Here is a 22,476-nt window from a genome sequence, read left to right as displayed (position 1 = left end):
CTGTCCAGTAATGACAAAAAAAATAAATACATTGTCAGTGGAAACATAAAAAAATACCCCACGTTTGATCTACACATTCCCTTGCATACAATTAAAATGTATATGTGCTTCATCAGATAAATATTTGAAAATATTCATGACCTTTTAGTTTAATGTAATCTGTAAGATGTATGTAGCACCCTCACATATACAGAACAAAGTCTCAGCATAGGATTAATTAGCTTATTCATGATTAAAGGAATAGCAGCCTCTCTGTACGTCTGTCTGTCTGCAGCAAAACACCTGCTTTTCCTGTGTGGGTGGACTTTGTACTTTCAGTTGTGACTTCACTGACATTAGGTAAGAGTCTCAGTACAACAGATGAAACACAGTATGTGCAAGGAGGAAGGCTATTAATAAAGTTATGCTCTTAAGTTGTGTAAATTGTTGTTCCTTAAAGGTAGTAAACAGTTTTCTTCTGTGGGAAAGCCACTAACATACTTCTTTTTCCTTTATTACATAACATCTGTCTTGGGCAATTTGCAACTCTTTTAAAAAGTTTTTTTCTGGAAAAAACAGAGCAACTCTTTCATATTGCAGAAATGGGCTGCACATGTCACTGCCTAACAACATGACACAATCCAACATTTGTTTCATTTGTCTCTGACTCTCATGTTGACATGCTGAATAGGCTGACATTCTGAAGGCACGCAAGTTGTGGATGTCTGAATGAAAAACACTCTGACCAAATTATTCTCCTGCATGCAAACCCAACCATGCTGAAGCAGAGTACACTTTTCCCAACACCACCCCCAAACTTCCATCTGAAACAGATGTTTTTTCCTGTGTGTGTGTGTGTGGTTGTGTGTGTGTGTGTGGGTGTGTGTGTGTGTGTGTGTGTATTGCATAACGCTAGTAATCCAACAAAAACTCCTCTCTTAGCTGGTATCAGGCAGTCTAAATATTAATTCCACACCGAAAAGTTGTTCCAAGTTGTTCATTTTTAATCATACTTTGCAGGAAGTGACAGAATTACTGAGGCTTTGACTCACATTTTCCATTTATCTATTCTTCTGCTAGAAATTCAGTCAAAAGCCAGATAAGGATGTGTCTTTTAGATATTAACTACAGAAGAAACAATTTCTCCACTGGTGAGAGTTTTACCAAAGTGAGATTAATGTTTGATATGTGAATGATTTTATTTTAAACGCTGTGGTCAGAAGTGGTATAACTGTCAAGATATGCACTGGTGGATTAAGATGATCATGGGCCCCTAGGCTAATTTTGGGAGTTGGAAGTGCATAACATAAGTAACAAAGTGCTGTGGCTGCTTGATCTTTCATGTTCACCAAGGTGCAAAGCTGCAATTTCCCAGTCACTGTAGTCTGCGGTGAGTACAAACTGTTGATCAATATCCCCAAATAGTTTACATGGAAAACAGAACACTGTACCTTCTGAAGTGGAACAAAGCAACCATTTTCTTAGTATAGTTTCACCATTTGCAAGTTTCTTTGTAAATATGGTTTTAGAAAACTACCTCTTCTGGTGTTTGTGTTGTCTTCTCTGAAGCTGCAATATCCGCATCTTCATTCTGACAAGCTTCTGATCCCATTTTTATCCAGTATATCCTCATATGTTCATCAATTTTATCCCAGCATCCAGGATCAGTGCTGTAGGTAATAGGACTGTCGCTCTCCGGTGCTCCTTCAGCTGCAGCAGGTGAATTGGCCACCACACAGGGATTCAAGGCAGCTGGGTCATGGCTGATTTCTGGAGTGTTGGTGGCACAACCTAGCAGTGTTTCATGTGGGTCAAACGTCAGTACAGACCCTGACCCGAGTGAGAGAGTTGTGAGGCATTGTGGCACCCATCTAAAGTCTTTGCTGTGGCTATGGGCTGGGTAATAAAGTTTCGGCAAAATAGTTTGAGTGACTCCAAGGTTAGCAAGGTAAAAGTTCTTTTTGCCAATAGGGGCCCCCTACACACATGGGCCCCTAGGCTGCAGCCTAAGTTAGTTTGTGCATTAATCCATGCCAGAAGATATTAAATTATTCTTGTGCATATATGAACTTAGAAGTAATGGAGATTACCACAAGAACTGAATCTAAATCCATTTCAAATTAATTCCAGAGAGAATGGAGGGAACAGTTAATCATGGCTTTGGTAAAGAGAAAAATATGTCCTCAGCAGTTATGAGCCATGCATGGAAACTTATCAATCAGTTTCAAATAAAAAGACACCAAAGGACCTTTGGAACACAATGTTTCTAACCCAATCCCAAAATAGACTGACAGATCAAGCAAAGTAGTAAATAAAGCCAAAGTCCTAATTGTCTTCAGGCTTTCTGTGAGCCGCTACATTCTTTGGCACGCTAGCTCTGCTGCCAGACTGACTTTTTCCTCTGTGGCTGAAGCTGGATCAGTCATTAGCACAAGTGTGATTAAACTGCAGTACCACTTTCTGCTGTAGCAAACACTGCAACCTCTTTGACTGACATGCACAAAGCGCTCTGCAGCCTGGCCAGACAGACTGAATATAATTATCTTGTGCAAATGGGAGCCAATAAACACCTTTACCCCTTTTTTACCACATTAAATAAATGTCCACCTCAGTCAAACTGCACAAGTTCCTTCTGCTATAAATTCAGAATGCCTCTCAGAGCAGGTACTAATTTGGACCATTAGCTCAACACATAATCACTTATTTAGATAGAAAACATCCAGAGGGACCACAGATTTTGATCGGAGTGATGACTAAGTCAGTGGAGTCTCCTTGTTTTCAGCAGCAGATGGATTTGAGCCTAGTCTGCGCACCAGGAAAGCCACAACGTATCTGGTTACGCGCAGGCTGCCAGTTCGTCTGAAGGAAAAAGCCTCTGGTACAAAGTGTTTTTTCCTCTCTTGCAGACTCAAGTTCACAGGCATCCTAGCTATTATTACTCCACTATCATTAGTGGTTGTGCTGTTTTTGAATTTGTGTGGGTTAAAACAAAAAGTACACATTAATACTGAACATATTTTTTGTTTCAGAATCTTGGTATCTAAGAACAGAATATTTGTCTTCTTCAAATGTGAGACACATGCTTTCATTAAAAGCATCTTTGTATGCAGCAGGGGCCTTGTGGCGGACTGCAATAACGTGCTGAATTTTCCGCATCACATGCCGCCTCTCCAACAGACCTTGTAAACAAAGCAAAGCTCAACGCTTAAGATTTTGGAAAGGAATAGGATTAAATGTTAGCTTTGATCAAAAAGTTAAATTCATATTCCCCTAATTTAGTTTTTAATGAATAATCATGTTGTGTACTGCAGTGCATGTTTAAATTATGACATGCAGTCTCTAAAACATGCAACAATATTTGTACATGCTTCATGATACACCTTACTTAGATGTGCATATAGTGTATTGCATGAATTTAACTGCATTGATATGAGTGTGCAATCATGCATCATATTATTGTGACACCAGTTAATGAACAAAGTCAACAACATACTGTATTATGTAAACATAAGGTTTATTGCAAATGTGCAGTTGTATCCAAAAACACCATAGTGAACCATTTCCAGGATACTTTACAGCAACAATACCGTTATCTTTACAAAACAAACTGTCATTAGCACTAGCTACAAGCAAGACTTCTCCCTGTGAAGTTTTACACATGGTCTAGGTTTGTTTAGCTTCTGTTGCTGTGTGGGAAAAAAAGTCTTTGGTAGCTAGAAAAACAACAACTGAGCTCAGTGTAGAAATGTGTTCCTCTCCTCCTTACAGGCACTGTCATCATGCCATTTGTTTTCAAGTGGGCATCAGAACAAGAAAGGAGGCCAGATACTGTATGACGCTGCGAAAATCAGGAGTGCATCTGCAGCGGAAAATGCAGGCATATGCTTGCAAACCATCTTCATTATGTTTACCTCAGGACTTTTCCTCTATATTTACACAGTAGTTATCCTGTAAGTTAGGCAAACAACATGGGCAGATACAGCCCAACTCGTTCCAAAATAAAAAAAAAAAATTAAAATTCAAAAGCGACTGTACACTGCTCCTATAGTACAAACAACTGATTTTTGTTCAGCATCATAAACAAAAACAGATATTGCAGAATTAATGTCCCCCATAAGCAGCAAGCCCCATCTGCAAAACATACAAGAATACATGTTTATGAATAATAACAGTATACTGATCAGTCTACTGCTGCAGTTCACCTGCTCTAAGAGACTACACTGTATTAACCTCCACTTCGGTCTCCTTAGCTTATCCTGTTATTTATTCTTATGTTTAAATGTACATGAACACATTAGAATTATACTGCAGGTACAGGAGAAGTCCTTGTAATGAGGCTTAAATGTGCAGCAGGAAGTCCTTGAAACTTGGATTCTGAGATGGGACAAATCCACATAATGGGGCTGTTTATGTTGAGACTTGGAGGACCGTCTCAGATGGATCTCATCTGGGTCATGAGGGAGCAAACTCCCCACACTTTCCAGGTTAGCGCCTGTGGGGCCAGCCCAATCAACACCTCCAGACCCCCCCACCTCCCCATCTCCAGAGAGCAAAGGGTGTTTGTTGGAAGAGTTTGGCTAAGCAGGGAAACCCCCTTCTGTCTGAAAGCAAGCGCTCATCTGTGTCTAGTCTGCCCTCTCTATTCTTAACGCTTGTGTCTACAAAAAGAGACTACCACAAGGAGCTGGACGGTATCAGAGGATGGGCCTGACATGGCACCAGTCAGAGCATCTCAAGTTCTGGTTTGTGCTTATCAGTGTCAACAGTTCATTTGTGTCCCATCGATCATTTACAGCCCCGATGCCTCGCCCTCGTTGTTTCGAAGGCGTCTCGGTGGCGGCGATTTAGTTACGCTTACGTTCAACTGGAGGTCCATTACTGGAAAGAGACTGTGGCTCTGCCCGCCCCAAGACAGAGCCACTTATACAGCAGAGCCAGTGCTGTGGTTACAGGTCTGCTGCTGTTGCTGCTGCTCTGGGGTCATCTGGACGCTCTGATTGTCCAGGGGTAGCAGCACATCTGTTGGGATGCGAGACTGGAACTTCTCCAGCTGCTCCGGACTAGCCAGGTTCTTGAGCAGGTAGTTCTCCCTCTCAAGCTGGTTGTTCTTCTCTGCCAGCTCTTTGATCTGCTCTTTGAGGATCTCCACCTCCTCACGCACTGCATACATCAGGTGGTTCTTGACTAGATCCTGTCATAACACAAAGAGACATGGATCAGTTTCAAAAACATGCAAAAAAAAAACAAAAAAAAAAAAACAAATGTTAAATCTTGTAAGGCTAATCTGTTTATTGCACATGTTGGAGCTGCTGGCCAAGTTTTCAGTCAGAAGATAATTGACATTATGGGTTTTTTTTTTTTCATTTAGATCAGACCAGATGTATTTTATTAATCCCAGACTGGGACATTTCAGTGTTACAGCAGCATAAATGTGAAAGGGGGGGAAAAAAAGAATAAAATTAAACTGTAAGATGTAAAAATTCTATATACAAAAATAGAAAAATTAGATGCATCTCATAAGAGACTGTAAGGTTTACATGTTGCATGTTCAAATGGAGGTGTTTGCAGCATTTGTGTTCTGTAACTGCCAACAGTTGTTTTCTGCTTTTATGTATCACTAAAATCATGGGACAGGGGCATCCCAGCCTTCATTTGTAGAGAGCTGCTATTATGTTGTTTGTCATAGGAAAACTGCAGGTCAGTGACTAACTGTACTTACTAAGCAAAGTCTAAGAAAGAAATGTAAAAGCAGATTTGTTGCTGGTGATAATCAATATGTCTAATGACAAAAATTTTAGCCAAACACTTCAGCATATGCACCTTTATGTATCAAGTTTGGTTTGTCTTAACTCAAGCTTACCATTGCCTGTTCAATCTTGTTGTCAATGGCCACAACGCTAGCACCAGAGGCACTGCAAAAACAAAGAAAAACAATCCATAAATGAACAGTTCATAACTACTACTCATTTTTCAAATGCTCGATGATTCCTTAAGTCGCTGTCAGGAGACAAAGAAACAAGAGAGCTTCCAAAACAGAAAGGAAAATTTTTTTTTTTTTTTTTTTTTTTTTTTTTAACAGTAGTGTTTTTTTGTTACGCATAAACTGCATTATGATCACTTTGGTATTTAGATTGGGGATTTTTTTGGGGATTACAATGGAATTAGCTAATTGTTTCAGTAGGCCGAATAGTAGCAAAATATCCGTTCAAAGTTCAGATAAAGAGCAGCAGATGGAACACAGCTGAGCAGACAGCGTTTGTATTATGAGCCACTGTAAACATTCAGTATCAGGAGGCCTGCAGCAGGACAATAACAACCCATAAATCAATGTGGAAACGCCATTCAAGCACAAACTGAACGTGTCGGAAAGTTACCTGTTGTCAAGTTTGACCGATACTACGTCTCCTCCGAGTAGCGAGGAGAAGAAAGAGATGGAGAAGTTATGCAACTGGTAGACGGCTACCTCCATTGGCGTTTTAGCGAACATCTCCGTGTTCATGCTGAGTACCAGACTCGTTTGGATTATACTTTTCGCCACGTTTGCGATTGGTTGGTCTCCGAAGGATAGATCCGGGTTTGTTTCGTCTTTAGTAGCGATGCACTGACTCCTCTCTAGCTGAGCGCAGTGCTGTGTCAGTTCGTCAGCTTCGCTGATTTTTCAAGCGACTGTCTGATGCTATTTCTGCCACCGGTCTGTATTTGTAAGGCTAGCTTCTGACGTCATATGACGCCTGCATATATTATTCAAATAAGACGACGGGCGGAGCTGACGGAGCTTGTGATGCCTTCTCGTGCTATAGGGAAAACTAGACATGAAGGAGAGTTTGTGATGAATTCACTCCCACTTTAACTTTTACATAATACATCCACAACTAACAAAGTACACTTTGTCACATGATTAACCACATGTTTGTTGCTTGATGTTTTGCGTTTCAAAGATATTTTTAGCCAAGAACTATTAAATGCCTCCTGACACAGTGGCATAAATGATGCAAATCCCATGTTTATTTGTGTACATTCTGCAAATTAATAAAGATATGACTGTTAATTGCCTCACATTTTTCATTATACTTAAAGTATTAGGTAATGCATTCTTTTGAGGAATGCAAACTGATGCAAAGACAAACTGCATATTCCAGACGTATAAAGACAGTTCTCTTACAGTCCAGTGCAGTGCAACGCCAGCATTAAAGTCAGTTCTTTTGCAAAGAAATACAAAGGTCACGGAAAACAATAAATAAAGGGAAAGTAACGCATCACTCTAAACAACGGTTTTACAATGAGCATTTGAATGCAGCTTTACATATGCCCCGCTTCTGAACTCGTGTCCTTTACAACTTGAAGCAGATAACCCACAGACCGAAATCCACACTAATTGCAGCAAAGAGAACATAACATGATGAACTTTTGTAACCACACCAACTCTGTGTTAACAAGTTCTCAAGCAAAAAATGGATTTGACTGAAGAAGCGTCACCTACACCCTGACGTCTCTCTCTCTGTTATTTAAATTATTTATCTAAAGTGAGAAATTTTATGAGAGCTTTCATGAGTAACTGACTTAGTTAAGCAACATGAACTTCACATTTTGATATGTTAGAAAAGAATAGAATAGAACTGAATCCCTTTATTGTCATTATACATGTGTAATGCACAATGAGATTAAAACACAACACATCTCTTTGTGGTGAGGTATAAAAGACAATAATATAAAAGAAAAAAGGTTAGAATAAAAACAATAATTAAGAAACTAGAAGTATAAATTAAAGCCGCGAGCGGGTCCGAGCCATGGCCCCTGCCACCTGTCTCATACACCTTTTGCTAGCATGTTAGCTAACGTATTAACATACTATGTAACATGTTAAAATGTGTAGCTGAGAATCTGAAATGTTGACATACCTAGTTTGCATTTTTTGCTAGCATGCTAATGTGCTAGCTAGTATGCTATTTTGCCATGGCAACAGGTGTTGTAATGTGTTAAGGACCCAACAAGTATGAATACTGTTAACTTTGGTGCAGATCCTATGTCATATTTGGCCTCAAAGTGCTCATAATAATAATAATAATAATAATAATAATAAAAAATAATAATAATAATAATAAACATTTCCACAACAATAGGGTCCTTCCATACTTCGTATGGCTCGGACCCTAATAAACTGACAAGTATAAAAGAGATAAATATGAATAACTGGTAAATGTAGTTGTAAAGTGGCAAGTGAAAAAAATAAATTTATAAATAAAACAGTCACTGTACATTGTGTGTGTGTGTGTGTGTGTGTGTGTGTGTGTGTGTGTGTGTGTGTGTGTGTGTGTGTGTGTGTGTGTGTGTGTGTGGATAAAAGGCCCCACCACAGTAGTCAGTGTCAGCTGCAAATTAATACTATATATAATATGCAAAGTAATAATGTTACTGCTGTGGATTGCTATGCAGTTATGGGTATACAGGCTATGCAGTTATTGGGCTGAGCCGACAGCCATGGGCCCATGTGCTGAGGGTCAGGACAGGGGAGTTGTGGGATCTTGCCCTGACTGACTGCTCACGGTCAGGAAGGTAATCTCCAAAATGAACAGTGTGGGTGTTGGCGAGCACACCTGCAAATGGATAAGAGATTTCCTTCCTGACTGTCTTGCATATGTACCTGATTGTTCTAGATGTTTTGACACACTGCAAAGGGCTGTGTTGATAGCATCACCTGTAGACCTGTTGGCTCTATATTTAAAGTGGTGCTGGTCCAGCCTGGGGGCCAGTTCAGATTTTAGATGTCTCAGTATCAGACTTTCAAAGCACTGCATTATGGTGGGGGCAAGAGCTGCAGGTCACTGAGACTCCTGACTGATGGTCTCTTGGGGATCGGGACAATAGTGACAGTTTTGAGACAGCTGGGGACTGTGCAGGTGACCTGAGAATGTTTGAAGATGGAAGTGACAACCTCTGTCAGTTGGTCTGCACAGTCCCTTAGCACCCTGCTTGGGACACCATCAGGACCAGCAACTTTTTTTTAGATTCACACCACGGAACACCCTTCAAACTCCCTCAGTGTTTACAGTCAGAGCCAAGCTATTATCTTTTTGGCAGCATGTGGACAGGCTTCTCCACATTCACCTCAAACCGAGCAAAGAAATTATTAAGCTTGTTTGCTAAGTTTCTGTTCATGCCAATGGTGGAAACGTTGGAGCTGTTTGTGCTGTATGCCCTGCCACACTTGTCGGGTATTCCCCTCATTAAAGTAGCTCTCAATTTTATCCCTTTGCCTGTCTGATGCCTGGTTGGATCTGGCAATGCTGTATAGGTCCATGTTTCCAGACCTGAATGCAAAGTCACGGTCCTTTAGCAGCTACTTGATTTTCTAAGTGTAGACTAAACTTTATGACTCTATTCATGTTACTGAAAAGTTTCCTACACACTTTGAGCTTGTGATTTATTGAATTATTTATCACTGCAGTCTGTAAAGAACAACACAATGTACCGTATCACATGTGTGCACGTACACATGTGTATATAGGTACTTTTCCATCCTATGTTTTGGTAAATTTCCAACCATTTTATATCTGAACTCTACTGGTCTCTAGTGGTGGAAATGTAGGTTACACCACATATAGGTCACAGTATCAGAAACAGAGGCTCTGTTCATGAGCCCTTTTTTTTCTTCCATGGGATATTCCGTAACCATTTTCCTAAAATTTTGGCTTGTTTTTCCTGCTTAGAGACCATTTAGAAAAAAGTCCTTTCAGGTCACACTGTATCATCAATTTGTCATAAATTGTAAAATGTTTCTGGGCTGTACACGTGGAATTCAGCACAGCGTGTAAAGCAGTGAGGTCAACAATATTTCAGGGCAACATAAACATGTTTTTACTATCTATTCTGTATGTTTTTTGTATGTTGTAGCTTTGTGTTTTATGGGCCTGTGTCTGCAAATAAAGTTTATTATTATTTGTTGTGTGACATACATTTCTATAGTTACTACTACTAGTAATACTATAGTTTCTACAGTATCCACTGATTGGACTACATCTGCTTGGCTCAAGAAGCAAATCCCTGCTCTCTGGTTGACTTTTTACACCTCAGGTAATATTCTGAACTTGTTATCACGTCTGGCATGGCTTTACACAGTTACTCATAAAATGTTATAAAATGTGTACAGCAGCCGATACGGAGAAAGTACACCTATTGTCAAGATGCTTTTTTTTGCCTCCAGTATTTTCCACTGAGTGGTATCTGAGTCTGCTGTTGGGCAATAGACTTTGTTTTTGCTGCGTGCAGGTTTTAATAGCTTTAATGTTATGCCCAGCGCTTCTCAGCTGTCACGTTATGTTCCATTTTGTTTGCAGGGTTAACTGATTCAATACTGATGATAAGCCTGATACATTTTTAGAGAGCCTCTGGATAATACAGTTTATTCCAACACAACAAGAAGAGGAAAATTTCAAGTCAATAACCTTTGTGAAGTTTTTGTTCCCATGCTGATCACATGGAACACATTTATCTCTGTGGGTTTTCCATTTTTGCTCCTATGCATATCATAAAATTACATAATACATAAAAGGACTAAATGTTAACATAAAATAAATCAGAAGTGGGGGTCACAAAGGAAAATCACCCTTAAGGTCACAATGAAATGAAAAATGTAATTGTATATGAGATAATGATAAATTACTAAAGACTTTAAACACTTTAACCTTTGCTTCAATTCCTTTAGAAAAGAAAACCTGTTCTCATGATACAAAACAATTAGAGTGTAAGAGATAACTTCTGCTGAGCCCCACAGGCCTAAACAGAAAGCACATTGATTAGGTATTAGTGAATCGTAGTATCTGTCATCTCAGATTACGAGCTGTGACAGTACAACTGCCAGCTTTGATGCCAAGCTCTGTTCCATCAAAGAAAGGCAGGTGAATTCCCTTGCCCCCCTTGCTAAGCTGGGATCCACACACAGAAACATCAGTAAATTACACTGTTCAAGTAAACTATAAACATCCTCTAAAGACAGACTGCATGAATTCATATTCCTCCTTTGTTCTGAGTTTCAAAACTGCTCCAGTACAAATCTCAACTGAGAGATGTTTATTCACCACATAAACAAGTTTGCTTAATTTTAAAGCTGCCTGTTTGTACAGTGCTAATATTGACTTGTCGTGCTTTCTCAAAAAGTAAGGTGGCTTGTATTTCTCATTTCTCATCGTGTTCGTGAGTCAGTCCAAAGCTCGGCGATGGGCCACAGTTCCCATCCGATGTCCCCTGCACAAGAGCCAAACGTGTTATATAATACTGTTCATCTGCAGTCACAGCAGAAGAATGAGACTGAGATGTACTGCCAACCATCCAGTGCCCCTTCTGAGAAATATTTTGAGTTTTTTGTTTTGTTTTGTTTTGCTCACAAGGTTCAAGATGTACACAGAGATCAAGGATAAAAGAAAAGCAGCTATGTTGTTTTAGAAATTGCCACTGGGTCAAAAGGATGCTACATCATCTTCTTTTCAGCGCTTATCCAATCTGCACTCTGTTTATTAGGAATTCATAGACTCTAAAAAGACTGACCTGACAAACTGTGACCTGTAATGTCAGGCCCCAGTCACAGTCACACCTGCCACAGGCTGCAGCCAGAGGCTATCTCAGAGAAAGCTGTCAGTGTAGGCAACATGACTGGTTACAAACTGTGAATACTAAAGTACCTTCATACGCTTGAAAACCGAAAGGCAGTCATTATCGCAACTCCTCCAGTCTCTGGAGCAAAGAACAGCAAGAAGGCACATGGCCTCGGCCTTCCTCATGAGATGTTTCAATAAATTTAACAAGCAGTCAGTTTCTGCCCTTAGATTTCATGTAATATTCCTCTGTGTAATGTATTGTGTCAAACGTGCAGGACATGTGGAGATGATGACAGGGTTGCCGTTACTCTCCAGTGTCTTTTGCTATCAGTGCTGCATGCATAACAACGATGTGCACGTCTTTTTTCAATTCAGTATTAGAGGAAATTCAAATGAAGTTTTTCTACCCTGTGACAACCAAGAGGGTTTTTGAGGAATGAAAATGAGAAATTCTAGCAAATAATCACTTTTAATACATTTGATATAGAGAGTCAGTTGTAGCTTTGGGTCTTTTGCTGTTTTGGTTTCTTTCTGGCCTTATAAGTATATGAAACAGTAACTGCATTCCTTCCATTTGAGTAGACTTGTTCCCAGGCTTTTCACAAAAACATGTTGCATCTCAACTCCACATTATTTAGCCACTGACACTCTACCAGTGCTCCCCATCCTTCTCCTTCTGAATTGTCTTTGAAGTGCACATCTGTCACTGACTCATGTCACCATCATGCCAAACACACTGTCTCACACAAGACAAATATTCACTGTTCCCTGCCACCTTGACTTACCGCCGATCTGGCCTCTTGAAGAAACTTGGTGAGTAAGGTGGTGAGTAGCTCATAGCCCTTTCAGGGAAGCCAAAGTGCTGGTAGTGGCAACAGAATCTCTGAGACGGTTCGGCCAAGCGAAAAGCGCACACCGTCCGAGGAGAGGGCGGCCGAGCCCCAAAAGGGGAACTTCTAGTTGTCTGAGACTGTCCCATCTTGGGGTCCAAATGAAGTGACCGTTCAAGAGGCAAGAACCCCCCTTTGACTGCTTACTGTTGTGCTGTTGTTTGTTCCCAACAACTGTGTTCCCAGTGCACAAAGAGACAATTGAGCACTGGTGATACCTCTGGGTATGCAGCCATAACTGTGAGTGCCATGCTCAGACTGTTACTTGTATGCTGTGACTACAAACCAATGGAATACAATGGCCTGAGAGTTACAATGAAAATAGCTGCTTTCTGAAATAGAGCTGTTTGTTTTATCTTGGCTATGCTGGATTGTGTGTTTCAGGAAGACAAAGCAAAAGATCTCTCACTAATTGCACCTGTAGAGAGCAATGATCATTCTAATCTTTATACCTTATGTTATCAGAGGTGATAAAACCCACTGTTGAGGCATTGTTCCGTGATATATTTAAAAATAAAAATAAAATAAAAAACTTGTTTTGTGAACTTATCGACCACCAGACTGTCTGACACACTGAAGCCAGACAATAAATGTTAACTTACATAAGACAGTTTTCTAACTGCAGTGCCTGACAGCTGATGGTTCACATGTAAAAGCAAACTGAGACACATAAATCAGCTCTGTTGTTCCATATGTAACACTTTCTATAATGATTGTGATGCTAAATAATCCCTCAACACTTTTAAATTCTGGGTTTGTCATCTGCAGAGAGCCTTCTTTGTCATTAGGGATTTGATTGTTTGGAGAGCGATTGCTGCTCCAAAAGGACAAACAACATAAGTAAGCTGCTCATGACTTGACAAATTGCACACTCCTTTCCAGTTTGACAGTTCTGCATAAACATCTTCCATGTCTTCATCAGCTTAATCCCTTCTATTAGCAAGTAAAATGTTATGACATATGACATTGACAAACTGTGATGCACAGACATGTTCTTTTACAGATAAAGCCTCACACAACGCTGTTGTGGATTAACAAGGATAGAAAGCTTATAATATAAAGCCTGCTGGAGTAAAATCCTCACTTGAGAAAATCTGGAAGAACTGCATTATTTAGTTAGATTTTACAGATGATTTGGCCCCAGAGCTCCACCAAGCAGGGTCTATGCCAACAAAATGCCATTTTTTATTTCTTCGGGGTAAAGGAATTTCAGGTTTACTCAGTTCAGTATTTAATAGTCACAAATCTCAATTATTATTCAGATTGATTTTTTCTGAGACAACATACCTTTTTTTCCATTCAGGTTATTCATTGAAACTTGGTTGATTGCTTTCTGTGTTATACACATATAAAGAGATCACATTTTTTTTCTTTATTTTTGGACACAACTGGGGACAAGATGGCAACATACTGTGATTTTACTGTGTTAAAACAATCAGATTGGACTGATTAGATCAGATTAGACACATTACAGGTACTGTTCATTTTTTTTTTGTTTCTTTCTTTGTTTGTTTTTTATTCAGCAAGTGGTGCCGTCTAATTACATGCTTCCCGATAGTGACCTCACACACATAACCAGGTCTGTCTGTGCTTAAATCAGCAGACGCATCCACATCACAACATAAGCGACTAACAAGGCAGTTTGTCATTTAAAATCCAAGTGACAGAAATGTATTCCCCTGAATCTATGAAGCAAGGGATCGAATGACAAAAAAGTAAATAAAGATACATTTCATGACCACAGTGGCGCCATAAATCCTGTGTGTGTGTGTTGAATTTCATTATAAATGAAATGATAACAGTTTAAATCAGCCTGAGATGCTGAGTGAAGCAGTTTTACTGCATGTACAGTTACAGATAACAACATACCAACTTTTGATAGGGTGTACTTAGTGGTGGAAAGCTTTAAATTATAATTTACCTGGCAGGAAACATACAATCATGTCTTCCCCTGTTTTTTTTTTACCAAAGGGAACTGTTAAAGAATCAGTGGAAATGACGGTGTGTTCCTGAACATGTGCACTCTTTATTACCTCTGAGAAGCTGTATTCATCTGATTAGCTCCTTGATAGAAACACCTGCCTGGGTGACATGTTAACCTGTGTTCATTAGCACAAATGTGACAAGGCTGGAACCACTGCCAATTCCTTGAGTTGGTTTGTCAAGGCAGAACAAGGTCCCAGTTTAATGCCTTGCTCACCAGAAGTCACCACTTACAGTTAACTTGGGACAAAATTATATGCATCTCACATGCAGTAGCTTCCATTAGATAACAGGAGGACCAGCAGTATTGCAGCAAATGGTGCCGTGCACAGTGGACTGCAGCTAACAAGCTTTGGGACTATTTGGGATGGTGCAGCTCCCGGCACCAGGCTGCGACTCAGCTGAAGTCAGATGTTTTAGGCAATAATGAAAAGATTTACCTGATTTAATGGGCAGGATGCCCCAGTTAAATTTACTGTGAAAATACTGAAGTGGAGCCGAAACCCAGAGGAATGTGTTAGGGGAGTGAAACCTTGTCAGGCAACATTCATAACCAAGCTCCACATCGCCTCCAACAGAAATAACAACATGTTCTAGACCATGGCTCGTAGGATTCCCATCTGTGTTTTAGTGTAAACGTGTTCACACAGACAAAAAAACAAAAAACAAAACATACACACACATTATCTGCTCACAGATTAAAGCAGTATGGGTGAAGTTAAATGATCTCTGTAATTGCTCCATGGATGCACCACAAAAGGTCAAAGGTTGCGACTTGTTTGGCTCCACAGTGTTAAAAAGCAGGGAACTTTGTTATTAACTGTGTGCAAGTCTTTTTACTTGTTATGGCTCATATAGTATGACATATAGTTTTATAAGATGGTGCTGAAATGTATATATATATTCAGTGCGTATAAATAAATAATAAATAAAAAAGAATAAAAAGTAAAAATAAGTTAATTGATTTATTTATTTATAGGTGCCCATAGACAAAAATTATCTGAAATCTGCATTTAAATCGGCAATAAAAATGATCATTTTCTTGTTTACTAAATAAAAATGTTGTAAGACAATATTCATAGACTGAATCACAAACACTTGCGTTGTAGCAACTGGCACTTTGCATGTCTGGCTCATGTTCCCGAACAAAAGGTTACAGAGTTCGGTGCCATCTGTCCATATTTATCAGCCTATGGAGACTTTAGTGTACTGTATACCTCAGCTGTCTAAGCTGGTGTAGATGTAACTATGTGTCATCTCAGTTTCTTGACATTAGACTTCCTCCATCCATCACCTCAGTACTGGATGTGTGAATCTGAGTAATGCATGCAGAATAAATCAGTTTGATATATGATGCTTTAGCTCCTACTGTGACACGTTTTTGTTTTTGTTACAAATTCTGTCATCTGCTGAACATCAGAAAGTAATCACTGTAATACTGTATGCTTATCATTACCAAGACGGCTGGAAGCCACTGTAAGTAAACACATCTGATAAACAGACACACCAATTAGTAGCTTTATAGACCAAAACAGTAAACAGTCTCCAAGAATTTTTTAAAAGAAAAATGAGAATGAAAGTTAAAGAAGTAATACATAATGATCTGGATAGTCTTATTTATTTAAAAACAAAAGACAGTCAACAAGAGATGGGAGATTCTTAATGACAAATACTTTGTAAACAAAGTGATTTTTTTCCTTCTTTTTTTTGACATGATTAGTGGAAAATGCTAATAAAATCACTAAGCACAGTCAGGAAGATTAAAAGCTTTTCTTCTTCCTCAGCTGTCTCTCTCTTGTACCTTCTTCTCTAAAGCATCCCTCCATCTCCTTCCCTCTTGCAACACATTTTTCCTCGTCATCTGTCCATTTTCCCATTTCTTCATCTTTTTCTAGCCACATATCTGACCAAGCTCACAGCTGTGTGACCTGAGTCCCCAACAACTGGAACAACACCAGAGGGAAGTGGCCCTCGATATGCCGCCCCCTGCTGTGTGTTTGTGTGCTTGCCTGTGTTTTTGTTTGCCCGTGTGTATGCTGATGCGTGCATTTGGCCGCGTGTTTGCATATGTGCGTGGCCTGCTCATGCACGTCTGGCTTTGTCAGCACGATCTGGATTTAACTGGATGATAGGCACCCTGCTAGCTCTCACTGTCTGTATCATCCAGCACTGAATCGTTCCCACAGACTCCAGCAGGTTCCTCCGCTGAGCTTTATAGCTAATCTGTTGTCACCTGCAAGATGACAGAGGAGCAGTGACTACGTTCCCATGGCTAATGACAGACAAGTCATTCGCAGTCATTGTGAAGAAAAGTTCATTAATAACGTCGACAGCCACACAAATGAGCAACAAACACACCTTTTGTGCAACAAGATGAAACGCTATATATCGTGAAGAAAATAGTTACAGTCTGACTTTTTCTTTCTTCTTGTGATTATTTTGTTAACTTCACACTTCTGTCCTTTCATGCCTTAGAAGGAACTGGAGCAGAGTACTTAGCATCAACAAGGCTTCATAACCGTAGCCAAGTTGCCATGTCAACTTATAATAAATCATTTTTTGTTGCTGTATAAAGGAAAACTTTACATATACATTTTCTTGTTGAAATGCTTTAGGGCTGACAAGCCCACGGCCTCCAAGTTACCAATACAGGTAACTAGATCTGTGTTTTACTATTACTCATATTAGCCTGAATTTCATTTAATAGCCTAGACTGAGATGTACAGATCATAAATCATATTTAAAGGTAGAAAGGTTTTTATATTTCATTTAGGTCATAGCTCGACTTTCAATTTGAAAAATGGACCAAATATTAAGTATGTAACAGTGAAACATTTCAGACTAGATTTTGGACATTTTAGGGGAAAAAAACATCTTAAACAGATTTTGTTAGGGTCTATTAAAACATTCTCTCTGTATGCATTCAGTCAAAGGCAATCCTAGGTCTTCCTGGAAGTGATCCTACAAGCTTGAAAAATAACTTTTTTCTGGAGGCTTTTTACATTTTTGTTCAAGCTTTACCAGTTTGGATGAGAAGCATAATTACATTTAAGTAAATGTTCAGATAAAAACCAGAAAGTTCTTCACAATAAAACAGAGAACATCACAAGTGACATAAAAACAAATAAAATGAATCAAAAGCAATGTTTTAAATGAGATCACGGAGTCTGCAGATCTCTGAGGAACGGAGTTCCAGAGGAAGCAACGGCTGCAAAGCCTCTGTCACCTTTGGTTATTTACCATGTTTGCTCCACCAGATTCTGATCATGTGATCACATGGACCTGCTGGGAACATAAGGCTGCAAGAGGTCACTTATATAAAGTGGTAAACCAGAACTTTAAAATGCACTCTAATAAATAGGAAGCCAGAGCAGCTGGAATAGCATAGAGGTGACATGGAAATACTTGGAAGATTTTTATTATTATTATTATTATTAACCTTGCAGCAGCATTCTGGACAACCTGAAGACATTCTAAAGATTGTTTTACTGAAATGTGTGAAAATAGAGTTACAACAAGACGTGATGAATTGAAGTCATGGATTTCCTTCTCAGGGACATTTTCAGGTCTTACAACAGAAGCTGTTTTTGTCTTGTTTTTCCTTTTTTTTTTACTGCTTTTTTATTGTTTATTTATGTGTGAGAAAGACAACATTTCATTGTTGGCAACTGCATTTACAATAAAGCTTCCTTATTCACTGTGGGTTCTGGTCCAGACTGAGTTTTTTTTCAAGCCACTCCTGCATTTACCTGGCTGTAAGCTTTTGATCACTGTGTAGTTAAAATGCAAACCTCTTTCCCAGTCTGACATCTTCTTCCATTTCAGGAGGAACTTTCAGTTAGTTTTGCTTTATCAACTGATTTTTTTTTCACTTATATTTATTTTTTAACCTAACTAGTCTTCCAGTTCCTGTCACAGAAACCATCCTCACATAATGACGCTGCCAGCATTGTCTTTATGAATGTTATTAAGAAAGTGTGCGCTCACACCAGTCATTCTTAACCAAACCCTGGTGTGGAAAATCTGGTTTGTGTGGTGAGGTGTAAATGTGCAACCAAACTGATGCGCCAGGAAGTGGATTACAACTTATGTGGCAAAAGCAGAAGTTACCCAGCACTGACTAATAGATAAGAGACTTTTCTTGTTTGTTAACTTTCTTTTCTTCTCATTGAGTAATTCCCACTGCAGCGCCGCCTCAGGCAAGGAACGGAATGCATAATACAAAAGGTTTGGTTTGTTTGACTGAAGTGCTGCGTGAAAGCAAAGTTGGAACAGCTCAATGTTGCAGTCCCTAGTCATAGTCTATAGTCTATAGCTTGGTTTCCTCTGAATATGCTGAAGACTGGTTGAATAGTGTAAACTCTTTCATCATATCAGAGACTTTTTGTTATCATGGTCTGATGGTCTGAGGATTTTTGCTTACTGGTGGACTGCACATGGTTGTCTTAAAAAACAAAGGAACTGTCAGATCTTTCAACAATTTGCTTCTCAAATGTTCCCCATTTTGGAATGATGGAGGCTACTGTGTGGACACTTGAAATATTGCAGAAGCTGTCATGAATTGGACAATCACCTCAGCCTCATGGCTTAGTTTTCACTTGACACACACCATCAAGTGTCAATCTTTATAAAGGCAGCTGAGTGTCTTATTAATCCTGTCCAGGGAACTCCATCTAGAATAGGTGAACTCCAAATAGGTTGCAGAGGCACAACAAGGTGCAATGACTGAATGAGGCGCTAAATTTTATTGGGGAAAAAAAAGGCATGCATGTTATAACTATTAGTTTGTTTTAATTTATAAATTTATAAAATTTAATATGTTCACTTCAGGAATCTGAACCATTATTTGGGTATCAGCTTGGAGTAACAAGTGGCTGAGTCCTACAAATGTATAGTCTGTATTGCAAAGACATATTTGTCTATAAATGCAGGGAAGCCATGAAGCCATAATTAAACAATTAAACTTCTCTCAAAAGGGAACCTGATACAACTCAAATGCAAAAGTAATGTGGTGCAATGGGGTATTTCATCTATGTCTCCCTTTCTAGTAAAAGTAGAGATTAAAACTATTTAAGATCAGTCCGAACACCCCAGGGGTAACAAATCTGCACAATCCCACTGAGGTACGCAGTGAATCACATGTAAATGGAGAGGAAAGCCGAGGCCTGAAAGAACACTGGTGCACACAATATTTCCTCAGCCTGGCTGCATGGTGAGAATCCCCCACCGATAGAGGACGGCCTGAGACACAGAGGGGCAGTCCCAGATGTGCAGGTTTCCATTATACAGTGTCTTAAAAGAAAATATGCTGCATTTTAATCTAAAGCCAAAGGCTGTCATCTTCGAGAGAGAAAAACTAAAATGCATATCCAGATATCTCCCACCCAAGTACCGTCTTTAAATCACATTCAGGCTGTGAACAGACATACTGCTTCACCGTTGGCAGAGTTAATGAGGATGCCCTTGTGTTAAGTGCAACACTGACATGCTCCGTTGAAGTGGACTTCACTGTATCTGTTTACAATAAGTCAGTAGTGAAAGTTTTTGTGTCATATTCTCAGGCCTGTCTTTTTCTATATTTGTATGCCTAAGCATCCAGACATATATGATCATAACTGTTTGTTGGTTTTACTACCAGTTTGAATGTTTATTTAACTTTATATTGGCAAGATTTACAGAAATACGAAGAAGCTCAAGTTCAGGAAACTTGGGGGAGAGGTGAGGCATGGGGAGAGAGATATTAAAACTTGCCCAGATCTAGATAACTGTGTTTAAAATTATGAAACCATGTATTGGTCTTGGCAGGAGATAAGCAGTCCAAGTAACCCTGTTGTTCTTATAGGTTCTGTTACACAACATACTATTTGGCGCCCATGCTAGTACTTTGTAACAGTATATGTGTCACTTTGCAGACAGTTTATGTAAGTCTGACTAAGTTGTGGAGGTGCAAATATAGCTATTGATTAACTACGAATCATTAGTTGCTCAGATGAGCTCAGCATGTATGCAGCTGGACCTGGTCTGCAAGGAGAAGTTCAGATACAGTTACAACTAAAGCAATGGCTCATTCTGATTTAAGTTCAAACTCTCCCACAACCTCATATATTCAACTTTATTTTTTTTTCCTGTTGTCTGATATCATGTCAGCAGGATCACAATGTAAACACAGTGATCTGTATCACTGTGCAGAGATGTGTCCTTCTCCCCAAACTAATTAGGATTTAAAAGTTTGGTTAAAGAATGATTGAAGGTCTAAATAACTACAAGCTCACCAAGACAAATCAGGATACATTTTCAGTTTGATATCAGTTTTGTCCTAGCCCTCGGAGTCTTTTCTGGTAGACAAAAAGTGTCTTTTGCCCTTTCCTTTTGTCCTTTGGTGACATGATGGACGGACCAGGTGTGACCATATTTGACACTACTTTTTGAACAATGGGTTGGGCCAATGGGTTGGGCCTGGGTTTGTTGGTTTTATTTTCCTCTTTGGCATCTTTTGTGGCATCTTTTGTGGCTCTTAGGTGACACTGATGTTCTCTTCCTGTTCTGTTCTCATTTGTTTGGTTTGGCTGAAGCACTGTGGTTAGGAAATGACCTGTTTAGGCTAAAATTAAACTGCCATCGTATTTACCAAGTGTGTTACAAAGTTAGCTGGAGGTTAAGTGATGACATGCGGTCCTTACTTACCACCATTAAGCAAAAGAGTGAGACCTAACTCCTTTAAAATTATAAAGTGATGACATTTTACTTTCAAAAACTTAAAAAATGTATAGACATAGAAGTGGAATGCAACTTATTAGGCTGGCCAAAGTATGAAACTGTAGACACGCAGCAGGTTTGGGAAAAGGAGACAGAGAGTAACTTGATTTCCTATTTTCACTTATAATAATATATTATAAAGTGAAAGTGTACCTTTTAAATAAAAGTTGATCGAGATTACACATGTGGTATTTAGTATAAATTAGAAAATGGTATCTGTTTTAACTGCACCAATGATGCATGCCCTTTAAATCAGAAAACTTTACAGTAGATGCTTGTCTGATTTTTTCAGCTCTCTTCCAAGGAACAAACAGGAAATGCTTCCAATTGAAGTGACTCTTGAAGTTGGATTCAGTCAAAGCATGCCATTTTCCTGGTCTTGAAGCTGCACAGAAGAAGGAGTAAACACGATGTGCTGTCCCAGGCAGTTGCGGCTCTGGTAAACAATATAGGATAAATTGGCCTGGCTTCAACGTGTACACAAGGGGTCCAAAGTTCACTTATGAAACCAACGAACACTCTTGTATCTGTTCTGCACGCACACTTTGTACAGGTACACTGATCGGTCACACTTCAGTGCAAGTCAAGGTGTGCATTCAGGCATAGATGCCAAAAAGAAATTCCTACCAATGTACCCATGCAAAAAGGACAAGGATGCATCAGGACACAGAGATGTACAGTACGTGCAAAGAGCACGAATTTCAGTTGAGACACATTCACACACGATCATGCACATATACGCTTTGTTTCTCTCTCTCTCTCTCTCTGTCAGGACATGTAGAAATCTTTACCAACATGGCACTCTTCATGTTCTAAGACTGAGCTCTTTTCACACAGAATTACATAAGCTTCAGAAAGAAAAGCCACTGGAGATATAAATATCAACAAGGCTAGAAGTGAAGATTTAGCAGAAATGCTTCTGAAAATATTGTAAAAAAAATGACTCAAAACAGTAAGGTAAAAGAAAAAAGCAAATGATGAAGGCCACGCTTGAGGTCTGTCGGAATGAAAACTGTACTTGAAGTAAAGTTTCTTATCAGATTTGGCCTTAAGGCAAGGAAATGTGCGTAAGAGCCCTTTATTGTTTGGAAGATAGGCAGATTTTGCTCACGTAAGCAATGTTTGGAAGACACTAAGCTGTCACCTTATCTTCACGGTAAAATTATTGAAATTAAGCACTGATGTATGAGATTCCCACCCTGTGTGGCAGGGTCTTGGCTTTATACTGACACAGCAAAGTGAGGAAAAAACAGTTGGAAATTGAGAGAAACGCAATT

The 22,476-nt window shown here is 39.3% G+C and overlaps 1 protein-coding gene across 2 annotated transcripts in view; it reads right to left on the bottom strand.

The window, feature by feature from the left end:
• Window positions 1-3,474: 3,474 nt before the first annotated feature.
• tsc22d3 (TSC22 domain family, member 3) overlaps window positions 3,475-22,476 on the bottom strand; it is a 36,873-nt gene continuing 17,871 nt past the window's right edge. Inside the window, exons 1-3 of one of the 2 annotated variants that reach the window (XM_041990797.1) lie at window positions 6,354-7,372; window positions 5,840-5,891; window positions 3,475-5,170 (exon numbers count right to left, since the gene is read on the bottom strand). In XM_041990797.1, coding sequence (XP_041846731.1) covers window positions 4,901-5,170; window positions 5,840-5,891; window positions 6,354-6,478 — 447 coding nt within the window. In that variant the 5' untranslated portion in view covers window positions 6,479-7,372 and the 3' untranslated portion in view covers window positions 3,475-4,900. Of the gene's footprint in view, window positions 5,171-5,839; window positions 5,892-6,353; window positions 7,373-22,476 lie in introns of those variants that run through there. The other variant, XM_041990796.1, reaches the window with a different exon arrangement.

This window comes from Melanotaenia boesemani, chromosome 7 (genome assembly GCF_017639745.1).
Source record: "Melanotaenia boesemani isolate fMelBoe1 chromosome 7, fMelBoe1.pri, whole genome shotgun sequence".
Classification (NCBI taxonomy): Eukaryota; Metazoa; Chordata; class Actinopteri; order Atheriniformes; family Melanotaeniidae; genus Melanotaenia; species Melanotaenia boesemani.
This window is presented reverse-complemented; position numbering and strand designations above follow the sequence as displayed.